The sequence below is a fragment of the Sander lucioperca genome, chromosome 16 (genome assembly GCF_008315115.2).
Source record: "Sander lucioperca isolate FBNREF2018 chromosome 16, SLUC_FBN_1.2, whole genome shotgun sequence".
Classification (NCBI taxonomy): domain Eukaryota; kingdom Metazoa; phylum Chordata; class Actinopteri; order Perciformes; family Percidae; genus Sander; species Sander lucioperca.
The window spans coordinates 20,734,665-20,754,184 of record NC_050188.1 but is presented as its reverse complement, the minus strand read 5'-3'; the positions used below and the strand labels follow the sequence as shown (position 1 = coordinate 20,754,184).

At 38.6% G+C, this 19,520-nt stretch overlaps 2 protein-coding genes across 2 annotated transcripts; both read right to left on the bottom strand.

Annotated features, from left to right (window-relative positions):
- Positions 1-75: 75 nt before the first annotated feature.
- On the bottom strand, positions 76-9,779 carry cdca7b (cell division cycle associated 7b). Its single transcript, XM_031323337.2, has 10 exons — positions 9,460-9,779; positions 7,025-7,168; positions 6,826-6,923; positions 5,966-6,206; positions 5,773-5,835; positions 5,030-5,212; positions 4,533-4,685; positions 2,715-2,864; positions 963-1,099; positions 76-538 (listed from the first exon to the last, which is right to left on the bottom strand). Exons 1-10 carry the CDS (start codon positions 9,475-9,477, stop codon positions 517-519), a joined length of 1,209 nt encoding a protein of 402 aa, XP_031179197.1. The 5' UTR covers positions 9,478-9,779; the 3' UTR covers positions 76-516.
- A 3,317-nt stretch (positions 9,780-13,096) lies between these two features.
- Positions 13,097-13,738, bottom strand: LOC116067047 (lactose-binding lectin l-2-like). Its single transcript, XM_031323338.2, has one exon. The coding sequence runs from the start codon at positions 13,635-13,637 to the stop codon at positions 13,158-13,160; it is 480 nt and encodes a 159-aa protein (XP_031179198.1). The 5' UTR covers positions 13,638-13,738; the 3' UTR covers positions 13,097-13,157.
- Positions 13,739-19,520: the final 5,782 nt, after the last annotated feature.

Below are 19,520 nucleotides of genomic sequence, written 5' to 3'. Positions count from 1 at the left end.
AGACACAGTGGTCTAGTGTGTGGCACATCCAACATTGCCTGTATAAATATACATATTAAAAAACGTGGCAAATTATTCAGAAAATGCCATTCTTTATTAGAATTTACAGTGAACTGACATCAATGCTGTAAAGTTACTCACTTTTAGAAAAGTAGTTGGTTTATAAAAAGGCTCCTTTTGCTTCCTTAACACAGAAAATAACCATTACATTTGTTAACCCTAGTGAACATCAGGAGTAGAAATATTCAAATGAATGTATTCAACTCAAAACTGAGAACAGACTTTAAAACAACAAAAACATCCCTGCATCTTATGCAGGCTTGGATCAGGATATATAAAACATATTAAACAGTGTATGTGCCTTATAAGGTGACATAAAAACATGTTTTGCTTTTGCTTCTCTAGTTGGATAAAAGCTAACCTAAAAATGTGCATTAAAATGAGTTCTACGGTACTGTGAAGCACAAGAGCCTGCTCCGGGTTCTAGCTGTACGAGCAGGTTCTCCTCTCCGGACTTTACTGCAGATCCTTCTGAATGCTGCAATGGAGACAAAACAACACGAGCTTTATCTGCCGTCTCAGTTGGGCTACAACTGGTTATTATTGTCATTCTTGATTTGTCAGTAATTTTTCCAACTAATCAATGAACACGTCAGTCTAAAACATCAGAAAACAATAAAAAATACACGTTGCAATTCAAGTTCATGTATTCAAATAGCTTGTTTTGTCCAACATGCTGTCCAAAACCCAAAAGATATTCAATTTTCAATAATATAAAAAAGAAAAAAAGCATAAATTCCAGTAGATTCTCTTAATTCAATGCTCATAGCAGAAGCACAGACATTTTCCAACAGTGGTTTTACACTGACATGTTCACGTCATGGACATTGATGTCACAGTTTTAGGGAGATCCCATCCAGGTCTGTAACATTAAACTGTACAGTGAGAATGCGGTGATGTACCTCTCCAGATACTCGTGGACATTGTCGTGGCCGTTGTACCGGGCCAATCCCACCAGGCAGCCAGTCGCACAGCGGCCCTCCTTCTTACGACACAGACTGCAGTTACACATGTCTCTGCAGATGGGACACGACCACGTCTACAAAGAAAAAGGTCCAGATTTAATGTGGGTGACCAACCGTGTTGTTACTCTGCTACACAAGTGAAACCATGTTGAGGTTTTATGTTCCTTCCAACCTCAAGTCTTAAACATTTTCAAATCACCTGCCTTTGCTACCTCTGGGAATAAGTACTCGACATATACGCATGATTTTGTTGTACTAAAATTTGTACAAAAAGGCATGCATTCATAACAAGTGAATACACTGACAAATCTTCATTGTATCTGACAGATTTCTTCTTTAGGCAGGATCTTTGTTGGCAAGTGGTCAGTGCTTTCACTGCATTCTGTGATAAATGTCCCAAAGTGACACTAGTACTTTGACTCAAAGACAGCAGCTCCCAACTGCAAAAACAAGGACACAACTTAAACAGGTGCATACAAACAAACCATAATACCGTATATCTAATATGTTCTGTAATGTATTACGTTAGCTTCAGCAGCCCCAACTACAACTAATTTAAAAAATAGGGAAAAAAGGGATTTAGTGTATATTTTGGCAAAATGGAAGTTATCACTATATTGACATGTATTCCAGCGAATCATATACAGTGAGAGACATGCTGTCTTCCCTTAGCGACTATTTTTACAGAGGAGTACAGAGGACTGATAGAGAGCTTCGTCACATGGTGCAACAACAATCACCTGAAGCTCTATCAGCAAAACCAATGGGCTTGTGGTATAATACCAGAAGAACAGGAGGCCCGCTGTCCTGGTTTTCATCCAGGGAGAGAAAGTGAAGAGGGTTGAATCATATCAGTCCTTCAGGCTCCAAATCAATAAAAACGGAGTCAAAGTCCATGTATGTGTTGCTTGGCCAATAAAGCGGATTCTAACAGAGCACAAAGTTGTAGCCATGACAGTAGACAATGCTTCAAATATGGATGTTGCTGAAAAGAAACTAATTCTAAAATGTGGATGTTTCACACACACGTTCAACCCGGCAGCACAGGAGATCTATACAATCACAACAGTGTCAATATTAGTGTCACCAATTCACCTTATACCTTCTATTTTTCTTGAATTTTCCAGTAATTAAGTTGAAGTTTCTGTGGGTGGTGCTCTTTGCTTTGTTCCGCTATGTTGGTTTCCACCTCTTCTGTTGACAACTCAGTTCAGCTTTTACGTTTCAATAACTAGATATCAATCAGCATAACATGCAAACATAATAGAGTATTATTTTCCTATGTAAAATCAAGGTAAATATTTATTTTTAGAGGGGAAATCATTAAAACAACAGACACAACAAGACAGCATAACAAAGCAGGGTAAAAAGAGAAAAGTAACATCAAAACATCATTGTATACATTCCATGACAGCTTATTTAAGCTTATCAATGTTGTTCCTGACCACTTCATTACCCCAGTTGTGAATGATAGTACTTTTACTTTTCCTGTTACATATTATTTGCTTTTAATTGTCCCTTCAGTAGGATTTGTTTTTTTATATAAAGTGACAAGATCCAAAAACAAATGAATGAATAAATACATAAATAAATAAAAGACAGTTAAGTTCAGTCTCGGACGAACCCACATTTACCAAATCGAAAGTGAGAGAAATGGAGAATTAAACATTTGCATGTGTTAGCACTGACCGGGTCGAGCAGCACATCGCGTACGTCCTCTCCGTAGCGGTTCTTTAGGCACGGCCCACAGAACTGACCTTTGGCCCCTACACAGAAACCACTGCGACACACTGTCTTGGTGTCCAGAGTCTTCTGTCTGCACTGGTGACATGAGCTGCCCTGGAAGAATAACAAACACACACACATGCACAGTAAAGAACCACACTAAGCCAGTCCACCTGACAGCAGTGTTGTAGTCAAGACCACCTAAACCGAGACAAAGTCATTACCAAGACCAGAGAGCATCGAGACCGAGACAAGACCAGACCAAACAACTGAAACATACAGAATATACACAACTAGCTAATATGTATAGCTAAGATTTGCTGAATCCCTTTGGGTGAGGGGTGAAGAGATTTCTGGAGAGTTTTGTTATAGAGGCAGATCAATAACTTTAGCTAGCTAGGGTCACTCACACTTACCTTCCTTAATGCTTCCTTACTTAGTGCAGATAAAAAAATGTAGGTGGTCCCAGCTGTGTCAGTTAGTGTTACATTGCAGAATTTACACACCACTGTGTGTTTTCTTTTAGATGTTGTTTTGCAAATAAACTCTTAAAAAAATTATAATAAATAAAATGCAAAAAATAAAATGTTATTACCGACGATTTGGCTGACATCTCCTAGACAGCCAGAGCTTCTTCTCCTATCACCTACATTTACTACTACTACTACTACTACTACTACTATTTACAGTAATGATGTTAAAGTGATGGTTCGGAGTAATTTCACCCTAGGCTGCTTTGCACCTTGACCTCGAGCCAAACAGTCCCCCATAAGCTTTTTTTTCCCTTGTTATAACGTTGGTTGAGTTAGCGTTATCAGCTGGTTAGCTTAGTGTAGGCGCTAATGGATCCACGTTTGTATCTCGTAAATTACCCCACTAATAATGCGCGGAATGATACCAAACTTCTACAGTAGTACAAATAGTTTGTGTACTTATAAAATGAGTCATTAGAAAGTTTGTAACTACACCAGAAGTATATTTACATAACACTTGCCTGATGGAAACTCCTCTCGGCTGCTACAGCGCCATCGCGCGAGATCACGCACAGAGCACAACATCTACTGCTTTTAAACCGCAGCCGGGATATATACAACTGTGTGGCATCTTGTCCTATCACCTCACGCTGCAGTAGCTGCTTCTGCTGTTCACTCGCTTCTTGATTCTTCTTTACCAGTAGTCTCTTCTGGCAATTGATGTCGTGCTCTGTGCGTGATCTCGCGCGGTAGCAGCCGAGAGGAGTTTCCATCAGGCGAGTGTTATTTAAATGTACTTCTGGTGTAGTTACAAGCTTTCTAATGCCTCGTTTTATAAGTAAAGAAACTATTTGTACTTCTGGAGAAGTTTGGTATCATTCCAGGCACTATTAGTGGGGTAATTTACGAGATACAAACGTGGATCCATTAGCGCCTGCACTAAGCTAACCAGCTGATAACGCTAACTCAACCAACGTTATAACAAGGGAAAAAAGCTTATGAGGGGTTGTTTGGCTCGAGGTCAAGGTGCAAAGCAGCCTAGGGTGAAATTACTCCGAACCATCACTTTAACACATGAATCAGACGATACACAGGCAATTTAGTGATTACCCTGCAGTTGTGGTCTTGAAATAAAATCCTGAGTCCTCTTTATCCAAGACCGAGACAAGACAGAGTACAAATGTGGTGGATTCCGAGACCTTCAAAAAGTGTTCTTAAGAGTAAGAGAGGTCTCGAGTACTACAACACTGCCTGACAGTATAGTACAGTAACAAGAGCACTAAATAGGTAAAGGCCTGATGTGACTCACGTTCTCCTTGTCCCAGATCTTGTCTTTGTTGCGGTACGCTACGTTGTCCAGGTCTTCTTTGGTGATCTCGTCAACTGACCTCACGTCATACTGGCTCCTCCTGGAGCTGTGGCTCTTCCTCCTTTTCTTTTTCTCCCCGACTTCTTCGTCCACCTGCCCAATCACAACAGACAGAAAAATAATAATTAATAATTGCACTCTTCTATATTTTTTGAGACATTTGTAGAAAGAGATTAACGTTGACTAGATACCTAACTGGTGACTGTAATTGTGTATTTGACTGTGTCAGTCTGTTTAATAAAAAAACAAAAAAAAAAAAAACTGATAGAAACATAACATCAACACAAAATGTAAGTATCTGATTTCCAGCATATTTATGTATGATCAGAGCACATCCTTGCTATTACAGTATACAGTGCATTTACAGAATAGATGACAGATAATAAAGAAATTCTCAATAAAAAAAACCTTCCATATTAATGAAGTACTTTTTCTACCTCCACCAGTCTCCTGATGTCTACAGTCCTGGGGCTTCTGTGGGTTAGTGGCTCGCTCTTTTCCTCCACTGCAAAGTTCTCAGGAGGACGAGCCTTACGCGACGGGTTCCTCCTTTTTGACCCCATCTCTGGTTCAAACTTGCGTTTCCGTGGCGTCGCTTTCTCTGGCGCACGCTTTTTCTTCTGTAGACATAAAACAAACCGTGAACAAATCAGAACAGTAAAAAAATCCGTCTTTATAAAACACAAAAACAGCACGCCGTTTTTACAAAAACATCTTACCTTTGATTATGTAAGTGTAGTTTGTAACATGCATCATTAACATTATCATCATCATCAGACCTGCATCCACAGCTCTCCTTTCAACTACTGTTTAACATGCGTCTGACATGTGTCAACTTTGCTATGAAAAGGTAAATAAAAGTTACTAGAATATTAATGAACAAATTTGTCAATATTGGCAACTTCTAGCAATTACAGCCATGCAATTAGTTCTACTTGATCACAAACATACGTGAACATAATTGTAGAGTTTTTTCATTCAATTTTTTATGTCGGAGTAAAAATAAGAAAGCATATAAGTGACACGAGATGGATGGCACCATCACCGAAGTAAACACAACAAAAATAAACAACACAAAATAACACATTTATTTTATTGTAGCATTGTTTGCGTCTTGCGTTGTTCTGGATGTATTTCAAGAGTTTTGTGTATTTTTTTTGGTGCTAGTGCGTATACTCACTTGAGGGGTGGTGGGCGGAGTGAGGTCAGCTATGGTGCTCAGATCAGCAAACAGCTTAGCCAGCTGAAAGACAACAACAGAGAAGACCAGAGTCAAAGGACATGACACAAAGAGGGGACTTTTAGTATTAAATACAGATCCCACAGTGTGTCAGAATATGGAGAAAACACAAAAGGCTCTAAGGGTTCATTACCATGGCCTTGTTTTCCTGGATGTTCTTGTCTCGTTTCCGTAGGCTCTGAGTCAAGACCTCCTCTTTGTCTTCCTCCTCCTCCTCCTCCTCCTCCTCCTGCTGCTGCTGCTGCTGCTGCTGCTGCTGCTTCATCCTCTGCCTTCCTCGGACTCTTTGAGAAGGAGGAGTTTCTTTGACTGGCTTTTTGACATTTTTCTCTTGCAGTTTCTGTTTGGGGGTAGACAGTCTTTTGACGGGAAACCTGAGGAGCAACATTAGATCAGATCCTTTTTCCATCAATGGAGAATCAACACAATAGTCATGAAACAGGTCTGTGTCTCCGACAGTCCTTTGTATAGTTGGGCGGGCAATAGGATGAATACAGTGGATAAAAGCAGTAAGATGAATCTATGCACAACTCACTTTTATTGGGCCATACCACTAAAATGAGTGTCTTAATATTTCTGTCAGATGGTCAGGATTCAAGCTGTCAAATGTGACGCAAATAATTAACCTCATGAGTAGTTACATTGGTACTGGCAATAAGAGGCTTCATTAACTCAAACCCTTTGTCTCTTCAAGATACATCATGTGGGTTTATGTTGCATTTAAATGCTTTGTAAACCCGTGTATATACTACAGTCCTGTAAACAAGACACATCCCCACCACATCAAATATATCAGATTCTTTGTTTGTTAAAGCACTAAACAATATTTAGACATAAACAAACAGCAAACTTCGACAGGAATCTAGGGGTTTCAACATACTGCGATACAGTGATCATCTTTAGGTTAACTAAAAAGGTGCAGCAACTATCTGTTTGCTTATTTACCAATTCTCTCTCACACACACACACCCACACCCACACCCACACACACACCTCAGGGCAACTAAAAGACTCTTCCTCTTTTGTGGAGCGGCATCCTCGCCATCAGAGTAGAAGCCTGTGTCCACATCGCTGTCCTCTGAATCCACCATCTGGAGAATTAAACAGAGAAAAGCTTTTAGTCTGGTGCTCTAGCTGCGGTATTGCACACATTTTCATCAAACATTACAGCCTACAATAAACGTTTTCATACCTTGGTCTTTAGCCGTTTGTTAAAAGATCGTCTGTCCTCTTCTTCCTCCTCTTCGCTGAAACCTTCAAACTCCTCCTCACTGTCCGACTGGCTGAACAGACGAGCCAGCTCAGCAGTGATGAACTTAGATTTGAAACATGGAGCCTGTTGGCAGACATATCAAGCGTCATATTGAACTAGGTTTTTGTCAATGAGCCATTTTGTTTATCTTGTGCACATACAAGCAAGCACGCCATACACACAGTCTTAACAGGTGTCACGCTATTTCACTAATCAACAGGTGGCAGTAACAAGGAAAGATTTGGTAAAAAGGGGCCACAAAAGACTACAAGCTAGTAAACATGGGTGAAACAATAATGGATTTAAAAAAAAAAATCAGCTTTGCAGAGGTTTTATGAGGAAGGAAATGCAACCAGAACTTTTGTTTACAGAAAATCTCCACAGTAGGGCTGCAAGATATGACGAAAATATCTAATTGCGATTATTTTGACTGATATTGCGATATGATTCGTGATATTGGAGGGAATGATCGTTTTTGTATCATTATTCTCATATTCATTGAAAATTATTAACATTGAAAGAAATTAAAATGATTATAGTGTGATTTTTTTTAGAGGATCTGTACCAAACAAAGATTTTTTTCTGTAGTCTGTAGGATAGGATTTGTAGGCCGGGACATCTCTGCAGCACCACAATACTTCATTCAGAATGGTTTGACACATTTTGACATTAACAAATATTGTGCCCCCCTGCGAATTGGATACTGCACTAGTCCATATTGCAATTTCGATAAAATTGCGATTAATTGTGCAGCCCTACTCCACAGGACAGGTTCTTAGATCAAGTTTTTACACTTTACACCAGAGGGAGCACCATTCCACCCGCGGACATCCTTGGTCACTAGGTGAATGTGAGAATGCTGTGAGAACAATGAATTTAGTTCAGCTGTCACTGTGCAGCTTGACAGGATAACCAGAGCAGAGACTGGCTGTTATTGAAGTAAACGTATCTTCTTGAATTGATGTTGGCAGTTACAAAACTAAACCCAAGGACATCCTTATCACTACAGGCCTGTGCAACTTCTCAGCCACGGCAGGGAGGGAGATTTAAGACCAATGACAAAGTTAAGTGGAAAAGGAATTGACTTCACTTCCTCATTGTTTGGGGTCGAACAGCTCCCAATGCTGCATGTGTAATAAATAAATATGAATTCAATCATTTTTTTTCCCTTCACGTATTTTTTTTTTCTAATTTAAAACCAAATATGTAGAAAAGTCTGAAGTGTAACCTCCACTATTTGGGCGTGACCATTTCATGAAGGTAATAAATACAGAAATGACATCACAGCAGCTATTTCACAAATAAGGAAATATCTGTTATATGAGCTATGCACGAATATATGTGGGATTTGGGTGGAATTTTGCTGTCCGCTTAAAAGTACTGCCCACATCATCACAGATACAGACTATATAAAAACCCATTGTATTTAACCTGATTTTTACAGCATGGAAAAAGAGACATAAAAAAGAAGTAATTTATAATTGTATAATTTGTAGCAGGCTTTATAAACAGGTCATCAGTTTGCAATCATCTAAAGCTATTTTTTCTTAATGTTAAACAGTTATATTGAACATATTTGTTTCTGTATTTATTGTTTATTTTATATTAATGTTTAAGGCAAATTTCTGATTCTGAAAATCTCGTAAAATAAGGTAAGGTTGTGACATATAAAGCTGATGAAACAATGTTAAGTATGGTATGGTTTTTTTGAGCTGTTAAAGAGGGCACAGGGTCCCGAAGATCACAAACACAATATATGGTTAACGGTAAGTGTTGACTTATGACAACCGTGTACTTGACCAGAGTCTTTGACAAATATGTGCATGCAAGACTGTCATTTGTATTGTGTAAAACAGAGTCAATGCAGTTGATTTCCCAGGTCCCACTCTGCTGATCCATCCCTTCTAGACACAGGGATGTTGACCTCTGACCTTCCAAGAGAAGGGAGACGAATGTACATGTAAAAACATGCACTCCTTAACTTAGATCATCTTACGGTTCAGGCATTTAGCCAATATATAAAAGGTCACCTGCCCATTGGTGTGAAGCAGCTCACGTGTAAGCTAGCTAGCTAGTTACCAGGTCAAAACAAAGACTTAAGACAAGTTTTGTAAATTGCGTTCAAGACAGGCAGTATGTCTGGGTTACAGAACTGAACTAGCTAACGTTACAGCCAAAAAAATCACCTTATTCGGAGAAAGATATAAATGCATCTTTACAATGAAGCAGACTCAGGCCCAGGCCAACAACGTTAACGTTAAGTTAACGGACGCTGTTAACAATGGTCTTCATTTTGAATGATTATGACTTTTCTTCACCACAAAAGACAACGTGGAAAGAAGAACTACATTTACACGTACTGCTCTGCCGCTTACCTTTGACGTGAGCGTCATTTTTTTCTCTGTTTTGCTGCAAATTCCCGTCCAGCAGAAAGTTTTGTCTTGTAAAATGAAAACCAATGAGTAGAGGTATGTTTAAAAATGAACCACTAGAGAAGTCCGGTCATTGCAAAAGTAGGGGTTTTGTTGTTGCTGTGCTTATACATTAGTTTGTAGTTAAGTCCAATAATTGTAATTTTAAAACTCATCTAATGGCTGTGTGATTTGAAAGAGTATTTGCTCAATTGTAATTAAAGATGTAGCCTATCTCTCTTTATCTTTAGGAGTAGTCTTTCTTCTACGTCTCCCCCGCACTCACAGTGGTGCAGTCCGTCCTTTCGCGCGAAAACTGCATATGGGCGTGGCACTCCAGGAGAACCTGCCCCTACAGCCATTCTTCTTCTCTTTGAGTTCTTTTGTAATCATAGTATCAAATTACACTGTACTTTTATCTTTGTGAAATTTTGATATATGCTCCTTATCTAGGCTACTCCACTACATTCAGTTGTATAGCCTACTTTTTACTACACTATATGTAAGCTATTTATGATGTATAGTTATTATTTACTTTGCAGATTAAGATTACATATGATCAGTTCATAACACATGATGTGTTGATCTACCCAGTATTTAAAGTAGAGAGTAATCAATTTCCCCAGTAATAATTTAGTCTATGAAATGCCAAAAAAAAGTTTGAAAAGAAAGAAAGAAAATTGCATATCACAATTTCTCAGAGGTGACCATATACCATGGTGACCTGATATGGGTACACAATGATGCATCAGCAACAGCGACATTATATATCCATCCACTTATGTATCCAACCGCTTATCCTGGGTCGGGTCGCGGGGGGCAGCAGCTCCAGCAGGGGACCCCAAACTTCTGTTTCCTGATCTACATTAGCCAGCTCTGACTGGGGGACCCCGAGGCGTTCCCAGGCCTTGGGATCCCCCAGTCAGAGCTGGTTGGCTCGGAAAAGGGAAGTTTGTGGTCCCCTATTGCTCCCACAACCCAACCACGGATAAGTGGATGAAGATGGATGGATTGATGGCTGGATGGACAGACAGAGCCAGGCTAGCTGTTTCACCCTGCTTGCTAAGCTAAGCTAACAGACTGCTGGTTGTAGCTTCATACTTAATGGACAAATTTTAAAGTGCTATCAATCTTCTCATCTAACCCTTGGCGAATAAGATAGAAGGTATTTCCCAAAATGTCAAACTTTTGCTTTAATATGTTTAATTATGAGGTGGAGTACCTCAATAGGATTTAGGCCTATTAAGGATGTCCCTAACATAGGCTAATTGTATTCCTGGCAGTGTGCAGAGGGCTTTGAGAGCTTTTGACCTTCATATTAGGAAATACAAATATACATTGCTAAAACTAGGGGAGAGGGGGCTTGGGTTATGACCTGAGTATTTCCAAAAGTGTGGCCCCGCTACTTAATGTCTGTTGTATCATTTTCCAAGGGCACGCTGCCAGATTGACAATTAACACAGCACCTGCATCACACCAAGCCTAGCTATGCTGTTTGTCTCAGCCTCCTCATTACTAATTCAACCCTCCACTGTTGTTTAGTTGTCAGAAGCCTGCTGGGTAAAATACCCGTGAGTATGACTGCAAAATAATAGGGGTTAGCAGTGTCAGGAAACCATATTGCTGCAAAGCATGTCTAAACCACCACTGACCAGAACGCCCCACTATGGCAGGGAGTGCTTTCCATTTCTCATCACAGTTCATGCCAGCTTAAATCAGCGGAGATGAGACAGAGGCAGCTGTTTACACATTGCAAAATGATTTTGCCTTCCCCTCCACTGCCACCACAAACTCTCCACAACTAGTCTTTCAAATTGCAACGGATCATCTTTTTTTCTAATTTACTGCTCCTCTCTTGTTCTGTCCCTCTCTCACAATAACATGTCAAATGGAAGGGCATTTGGTCCCATAATTGAAGCTGATACTCTTGTTTTGGGTCAGTTCAGGGATAAATAATTTACACTTTGTAATTCTGTTGTCCAGAGTGTGATGATCATCTGCATTAGTCAACATTACAGGGAAGGAGTTTTTGCAGTTTGCTTTAATCATAGAATGAGTTCATTACCAATAACTCTTCAATTAAATAAAACTGGAAAGGTGTACCTAAGTAGTTTTTCACTTTTCACTGTAAATCATCCATGTTTTGATTATTTATTTAATTTGTAAAGTTATGTTCGGTCCACCGCAGTGGTGTAGTCTAATGTATTGTAGTGGGTAGACTGTACTGTATATAAATATATTGGCCTATATATATGGGCCAGAATCTGCCTTTGGAGGAGGGGGGCATATCATAGTGGGGGGGTCTGGCTGTCCTCCCCCAGAGTTATTTTGAGCATCAAAGACTTCATTTCCTGCATTCAGATAACTTTTATTCACCAATTTACAGTGGAAATACCTTTATTTAGCTTATGCTAAGAAGAAAAACACAGATGACAATTCAAAATATATCAAAAATATAATGGAAAGTATGTTGTTGCGTATCATTGGGCATTTTTAAGTGGGTATATGGAAATCCTGGAGCTTTCTTAGTGGGTATACTGCATTTACCTGCGTATCACGTAGACTACACCACTGGTCCACCGTCCACCAGCTACATGCTGGCCTGATAATCATTCATTTTCTATGAATTTCTGAATAAAGACGTGGGTGGTAATGCATAGGTCTGGAACCAGGCTAGTTTTATGCTTACTTTACTACTCTTTCACTCCATGATCATATGTCTGAATGCACTCTACAGTATATGCTCAATCCTTTCTATTTCTCTTTCCTTCAGCCCTCCTTCCATTTGACCCTCTAGCCATTTCTCTCCATAACTATATCACCCAGACTGTATTTGACAAATCTATTTCTTTTTTTACTACATTTTACTACATCATCTTATCAGAGTATTGTGTGGTGTTCGGATTGAGGACTACAGATGCATTCAGTGGTGTGGTTTCTCCCTTTGCCACTTGTCACTTCTGCTGAAACTGTGGTCATTTCACTATCGTATAATGTCTGACATTTTTTCTCATAGAAATGCCAGTTGAGGCGGTTGCATGTGATGTAATACTGTATGTTCAAAAAGTTACATTATCATTTGTGTTCATGTCAACATGTTAATAACGTTGAATTTACTTGAGATATTTTGAAGCATTTCCTCTTGTGTTGAAAAGAGACTGTACGTATTTATGCTGCTCTAAGTCACAGCAGAGGTTTATCAGAAATGAGTACTGTTTCAAACATTTGTAAATGTGCATACAGGTCCACGAATAGATAAACATCCTACTGGATAAGTAGTGTCATGATAATGTCAAATCATTAAACCTGCGTTGTACCCCAATTTAACATATACACACACACACACACACACACAGTGGATGATGGACAGCTGGAGAAGACATGCAACAACAACAACAACAACAAAATGTAAATACAAACCCGCATGGCATAAAAATCTGCGGATTGAAATGTTATGTTTATTGTACATGATTTAATTTTATTATTATATTTATTATTATTGTTAATTTTGAGATTATCAAAAAAATTTGAAAATATGTCATTTGATCAACCACTGGAGTTACTCGTGCGAATGTCAAGAAATGACTTCTATACACACATATGAGTGTACATCTGTGTCTTTATTCTGGAGTCATAATGCATGTCAACAGAGCAACAGGTTGCTATGGACAGATTATACGAGATGCACAGACAAAGGGAGACAAGTAGGAACATTCCCAGTCATTCCATTCTGGATAAAAGTTATTCTGACCACAGTTTTGACTTCCAGCACCGGCTGGCTGTCCTGAGTACCAAAAGACAAAGTTGACTGCGCAACCGTCAGACCACATCCAGCTTCCTTCTTTGTGAATGTCGCTGAGTCCGAACCAGGTATATCCCTCAGCAGGATCAAAGTTCCTAATCAGGGATTTGACAAAATTCTGTTCATCCAGACTATGGATAGACACCAGGTTGGCTCCTTCTGACACACAGTGAAGTTCTGCATCAGCCCAGGTCATATGTGACGCGACATACTTGTAGCAGCGGTTATTGAAACTGTACCAGAACATGGGACAGTTGCCACGCTGTAGCTTCACTTGATGGTCGTCTGAAGGAGACACAGCACTCAGAGCCAGCCCAAACAAGAAGAGGAACGAGAGCATGTTGGCTTCTCTCTGTCACAGTAGCAGGATGAGACGTTGTTGTGTTGGTTGAAGTTGATCTGCACCGTTGGATGGGATCGAGTCCATGAAGGAGACAGGTGACAGGCTGCTTTCTTTTAATTGCTTCAGACAGGGTGTCTGCACTGTTGGCGTGATATCATTGGTCAACTAAACTTGGCAAACACCTTTAGTTGTACACATCCACACACAGTATCTGAACATATCTCTCTAACCCTAAAATCTCACCCCCTGTCCATTTGATTCATCATGATCTTAGCTTAGTGTTGAATTGATGGTGAATATATTGTGGGATAAACATTTCTACTTCATTGCCTTTTACCTCCACAGAGCCTCAGTGAGACAATATTTAAGAAGTGTATGTTTGTTTGAGTGTTTACTGCTCCAGTCCTGCCTGCTGCCTCAGTTACATACACTTAATGTGAACTTTATGCTGCTCTAACTCACAACAGTGTGATTTAACTATCATAACTGAGTGTGTAGTAAACGTTGAGTTTTAGATATCCACATGCTCGATAGTGTACTTGTGATTACAGCAGGTGTTACACCTCTGCTGTTGCCATATATATCTAATACACAGTTACTGGAACACTTAATACAAACTTTATGCTGCTCTAACTCACAACAGTTTGATTTAACTATCTATACTATAAGTGAGTGTGTAGTAAATGTTGAGTAATGTGTAGGCCTATTTAATTAGATAATAACATGCTGGACAGTGTACTTGTGATTACAGCAGGTGTTACACCTGTGCTGTTCCCATATTTATCTAATACACAGATACTGGAACAGACATGGAAAAACACTTTAATAACTCGGAGAACCTCTGTATGTGTGTTTGTGCATCTGTCTTTAAAATATCTCATGAACCTTCATCCACTCTACTTCACACTTGGTTTCCTGGGTATCCAATGAACTTGGGGTTTTGAATTTGGAGCAGTTTGGACAGCATTGGATATTGGATGTTAATAAACTGTGAATAAAACAAAACAACTGCATAATACAGGTTGAGGAAAGAATTGACGACAAAATAAAAAACTGCAGTGCAAAAGACGTCACGTAGACGCCACACGCAGCATGTTCTGTACAACGCTATGTACAGCAGCGGCTTCGACTGCGGTTCAGTTTTTGCTGCTTTCAATGTTTCATAATTGCTGGATACCAACCAAACTTTTTCTTTACTTTCCTGGAGTACGAGCAGATAGCTTACACACACAGACAAACACTTTCAGTTGTACACAACTACACAGTATCTGAACATGAGCCACGAAAGAGTCACATAACACCTAATAATTTATTAATTTCAGTCAAATGTTGACATAGTAAAATGCCAGAGGTAGAACAAGAAAAAGGGAGTCAGGCAAGTTTGGTATATTTTCACCATATCCAATTATCATAGCCAGTTATGATCAAAATAAATTGTATGTAAATTGTCAGGAGACAAGGGATCACAGAACTGTATGATTGACTTTGAGGCTGGATTCATGAGCTTAGTAATAAACAATAACATATTTTCTGCATACAGTTCAGTTTTACACAGAATAGATCTTATTTGGATTCCTGTGACTTCTAATGGCTTCGGCTAGCAGTTCAAAGGCTAGCCCAAAAATCAGCAGGTATATATGGTCTGGCTGACGGATGGATCTCTAGAACAAGAACTCTGATGATTGTATGCCGTTAACCGTACACCGGCCCTGGATTAACTATATCAGTTTAAACAAGAAAAGAAAGAGAGAAAGAAAGAAACATATGATACAGGCAAATCCACTTCTGATGTGTCTTCCGTAAAAAGTCACTTCGATCACTGGGCAAGTGAGATCGCTGTCATTTCATTTATTTTTATTGCTGAGTTTTTCTTTGGAAAAACCATAAAGATTTTTGAAACCACTGTGTTACAGTAGTATGTTTGTAATGTACCCAGTTAAATAGTACATATTGTCTTTTAAACAAAATATTTATGTGACTCTTCGCTGCTTTTTAAGATAGTGCGGAGCTTAACAAATACTGTGCTTTTAAATTGTACTGATCTAGGTGTTGATACATGAACCAGAACTCAGATTCAGCTGTCAGTTTGTCTATGAAATACAGTATCCTATATTGTACCTCTTTGAATTAATTACAAAGAAGAGAATATGAGGCCCAAATTAATTCTTCCCAAAGAACTTCACCATAAACATTATGATGGTTCAACATTACAGCTCTGTTAGCTATTCTGAAAATGTGAAATAAAACCTTTTTTAATTGTGGAATGAATTATTAAAATCTTGATAGGTCCAAGAAGAACCATATCCTGTGTTAACTTTTCTAAGATACACTACGTTTAAAGTGGCGGGCTTGTTGTGAGGAACAAAATCTTTTAGTGGAAAGTATTTTTGAACTTGAATCTTTACCAAAATTAAACAATCTATTTTATTTAGGAGTAGTTATATATGAAAAAGTACACACACTCACAAATTTGTATCTTTATGAAGGATTGATAGGGTGGCTGTGGCTCAGGGGGTAAGAGCTGTCACATACCAATCAGAAGGTTGGTGGTTCAATCCCTACACCTGCAGTCCCATGTTGAAGCGCCCTTGGGCAAGACACTAAATATTTATATAAATACAGCCCATTTACATTTTACATTTGATGCATTACTAGAGCAACAGGTGGAAAGTCACTGAACTTAAACTCAGGACAAATTATGAACTATAATTATATATAATTAATTACTATAATTATGTACTATAATTTAAAAGCGGCAGTTGAAGCTGTACCTGGACATGGGACAGCTGCCACGCTGATGGCGGTCTGATGGAGACACAGCACCCAGAGCCAGACCAAACAAAAAGAGGAACGAGAGCATGTTGGTGTCAGAGTCTCTAAGTCTTTGGAGTATCTGATCTGTACTGTTTGATGCTGTCAAGAATCTTGCAGAGATGGTTGAAAGGCCACTTTCTTTCTTTTTTTTTCCCCAGATAGGGTGTCTGCACTTTTGAGGGGATATCATTGGTCAGATGCACTTGGCAAACACTTTGAGTTGTACACAACTACACAGTATCTGAACATGAGCTAAGAAAGACCACAAGCTCACTTGGAGTCACATAAAACCTATAATTTATTAATTTCAGTCAAATGTTGACATAGTAAAACACCCCTTTAGAAAAGACATGTGGCTCCAGCTGTCAGAAGGTTGAGTGGACACGAGGGGATACGTATTGCTTTGTGGTTGACTTTTTTACAACTGATAAATAATTACAACATACCAAACATGGGCATATATTTACACATCAACAATATTACAATAGTACAAAACCTTCAATGTGTCCTCTCTTGCATTGTGAACTTTTTTTGTTTTGTTTTTACATGCATGCACATACATGGTTTTAAACAAAATTGCTTTAAAAAAAAAAAAAACTTTACATAGTCATGAGTCATGACAACGGCCTATAAAACACTAACTACACCTTCTTGTTGGTTTCCTTCTCATTACATCTGACACCAGAAGAAAGAGAGGAGCGTCATCACCCTGACTTGCTCTTCTGCTGCTCTCAAGTGGCCACAAAACATTACAACTAGTACTTTTACATTCTAGCATTGCAGCTTCAGACCAAAAACATGTTTTCTTCTCAAGAATGCACTTCTGCATTGATGAACCTCTGAACATGGCACATGAACTTTTGTCACCTCAATAATGCATAAATAAATATTTTACAATAAATAAGTAATACAGCACAAATATTCTTCTCTTTGAACACAATGAGCAGAGGTGTGTTGTGTGTGTGCGTCATGTACAGGTTAATAGTAAAAATGACCACCACGAGGCCTTTCTATGACACTGCATATGAACAGACCATACCTCTGATTTCTCAGCTCTAGCAGTCCAAGAATCACTGACTTGGTTTCACTAAAAGCATCTTTAAAATGAGACCATGTAACTTTGAAGATTATTACAAAAAGCTGAACCCAATGAAAAAAAAAAAAAATTTGTTGCTCAATTAAAACTCTGAATTGTTGAATGTTATTCCTATAATCTCTAATGGGTTATGACATAGTTTTGGATATATATATATATATAACTCCCAGAGAAGAACAATCTAAAGACTTAGTGTAACAATTCCTTGAAAATAGTCTTCTTTAGTATTTGTTTTGATTTTACGTCCACATAATATCAAATACATAAATAGCTCAAGTAAAATTTACATTTGAATCAATCAATTTGGGTGATAACAGTTTCCACAAAACTGGCTCTACATTCAGTGTCAGAGCATCTATGCTGTTTGTCTGACAGGTTAGTGCCTTTAAAAGAGTGTTTAATGAACAGACTGTGACTAAAATGCTCATAACACATTATATGTTATACATATGTTTACAATTGAGTCTTCACCCAGAGATCGTCTTTGATATTTTTCTTGTAATAAACCAAATATGTTTTGGGCACTAAAACTTTTTGGGAAATCCCAGTCCTTTCTTGTCCATTTGATTTATGATCTGCAGAAGAAGCAGCTCTGTGCTCTGAAAGGCTTGTGTTAAGATGATGATGAACATTTGTGGCAACAACATGTTCTACTGTATTGCACTTTAACACCCCCATATTTTTATAAGTTACACTGCAAGACATGCATCGCTACATAACATTTAGGAATCTTGCCTTTGGATGTTTCCTCGTACTCAGCAGAAATTCTCACTATTTTCAGAAATGTTTCACTGGAATGCTTAGCTGAACAGATTCAGGGCAAGGACAAAATAACGTAAACAGTAATAAGGTCTGCCAGATTTGATCTTGTGGTTCTACAGGTTGTTTCTTGTCATAATGTGTGTGTATTATCATCACTCATAGAATTTCTAAATGATTCCCATCATCCCGTACTGCATTTCTTTCCTGGTAACTATAGACTGAAATTAACAACACGACAGGCTGGTCCCTTAGTGATTTGAATGACAAATATATGTTTCATGGCTATGTCAACAGGAATTTTTTGAGTGATGTGCTTGGTTCAGAAAGAATATTTTTTTCCAGCCAATATGTATTTGTAGGGTCATAAGGAGAACCGATGTAAAGAGTGATTAACTGTAATTAATGGGTGAACCAACACTATAAAACTCCGACCAGACAGTATTATGGCCTGTGCACTTGTGCTTCCATTATTCTGTCCACACCCTGTGTTGGTTTTCACAGTTTACACAAGCCTACTTCTGAATTAAGTGATATTTTCAGTCAGTAAAAATGAATGTCAAAATCTCTTAAAGAACATGATTGTGTTGGATAAAGTTAAAAAAGAAAAGAAAGATAGTTGTGCTATGATGGGGCTGTGTGGTATACCATCACAGACCTTGAAATCAGTCAACATAATGTTAGAAAGCATCTCTTCTGATCTGCGTTACATGATCAAGGACCAGACGTCATTCAAGGGCTCATTCAAGGAAATAATGTCTGTGGTAAAAGACACTCATTCCTAAACAAACCAAGAGCTCTACAGCTCATCTATGCTGCAGGACTCAATGTGACATTTGGCACTGATAAATCTATAGGTCCATATTATATACAATGTAAAATTATTTTGTCTATTCACACAAAAAACATCATAGAGAAGTGTGCATGAGGAGTGTTTGGCTAAAAGTCAACCAGGACTCTAAAATGGAAACAAGGAGAACTGTTCACTATTTATCAACGTGTTTTTTTTTTTTTTTTTAAACTCTTGCACGTTTAGGACAGCTTTAGCGTTTCGAACATTAAAGTCAGTCAATAAAAACCTCTCACAATGCTTCCTTCACATGCCAGACACTGTTAACGTTGAACCATTTGTTACTCACTGGGTCTGCACATTTAAGTTAAAGACAGAGCCTCGTGATAAAAAAGGTAAAAGGTGTACGTATGTTTAAAGG